The 1,068-nt window shown below is 59.6% G+C and overlaps 1 protein-coding gene across 1 annotated transcript in view; it reads left to right on the top strand.

Annotated features, from left to right (window-relative positions):
- Positions 1 to 17: 17 nt before the first annotated feature.
- Positions 18 to 1,068, top strand: part of LOC113942514 (flotillin-1-like) — a gene marked incomplete at its 3' end in the record, with an annotated part of 1,142 nt that continues 91 nt past the window's right edge. Inside the window, exons 1-2 of the mRNA XM_027633629.1 lie at positions 18 to 184; positions 1,028 to 1,041. Coding sequence (XP_027489430.1) covers positions 41 to 184; positions 1,028 to 1,041 — 158 coding nt within the window. The remainder of the gene's footprint in view (positions 185 to 1,027; positions 1,042 to 1,068) is intronic.

The following is a 1,068-nucleotide window of genomic DNA, read 5'->3' as shown; positions in this document are numbered from 1 at the left end:
CCTGGGGGATGTGGGATACACCTGGATACACCTGGGGGACATGGGATGCACCTGGATACACCTGGGGGATGTGGGATACACCTGGATACACCTGGGGGACATGGGATACACCTGGGGGACACCTGGGATATCCTTGGGGATCTCCGTGGTCAGCTACACACTCGAGGACGTGCACGATGAGCAGGTGAGAAGGGGGACACCTGGACACACCTGGGGGACATGGGATACACCTGGGGAATGTGGGATACACCTGGGGGATGTGGGATACACCTGGGGTACACCTTGATACACTGGGGCATGTGGGATACACCTGGATATACCTGGGGGCCATGGGATACACCTGGGATATACCTGGGGGACACCTGGAATATACCTGGATACACCTGGACACACGTGGATACACCTGGGACATACCTGGAATATGCCCAGGATTCACCTGGGGGACACCTGGGATATACCTGGGATACACTTAGGGGACATGGGATACACCTGGGATACACCTGAGGACATCTGGGACACACCTGGGATACACCTGAGGACATCTGGGACACACCTGGGGACACCTGGGACACACCTGGGATACACCTGGGGTACACCTGGGGATACTGGGCACAGCTGGGACACAGCTGGGACACACCTGGGGTAACTGGGAACAGTTGGGATACACCTGAGACACACCTGAGGACACCTGGGACACACCTGGGGACAGCTGGGACACACCTGGGGACAGCTGGGACATACCTGGGATACACCTGGGGATACCGGGGACACCTGGGACACGCCCAGGACACACCTGTGGAGTGTTCCAGCCGATGGAGTGACCCAGGTGTGCCTGTCCCAGGGCTCACCTGCACTCAGGTGACGCGGGGTGACACAGGTGTGACAGGGGGGTCCCACGTGTGTCCCAGGTGTGACAGGTGTGTCCCAGGTGTGTCCCAGGTGTGTCCCCAGGTGTGACGCAGGTGTGACCCACGTGTGTCCCAGATGTGTCCCAGGTGTGACAGGTAACCCAGGTGTGTTGTTCCAGGATTACCTGCACTCCTGGGCAAGGCCCGCACGGCTCAGGGG

This window comes from Corapipo altera, unplaced genomic scaffold (genome assembly GCF_003945725.1).
Source record: "Corapipo altera isolate COAL_440 unplaced genomic scaffold, ASM394572v1 55826, whole genome shotgun sequence".
In the NCBI taxonomy this organism is placed as follows: Eukaryota; Metazoa; Chordata; class Aves; order Passeriformes; family Pipridae; genus Corapipo; species Corapipo altera.
Note: the sequence above shows the minus strand (reverse complement) of the source record. Positions and strands in the feature narration are given on the sequence as shown.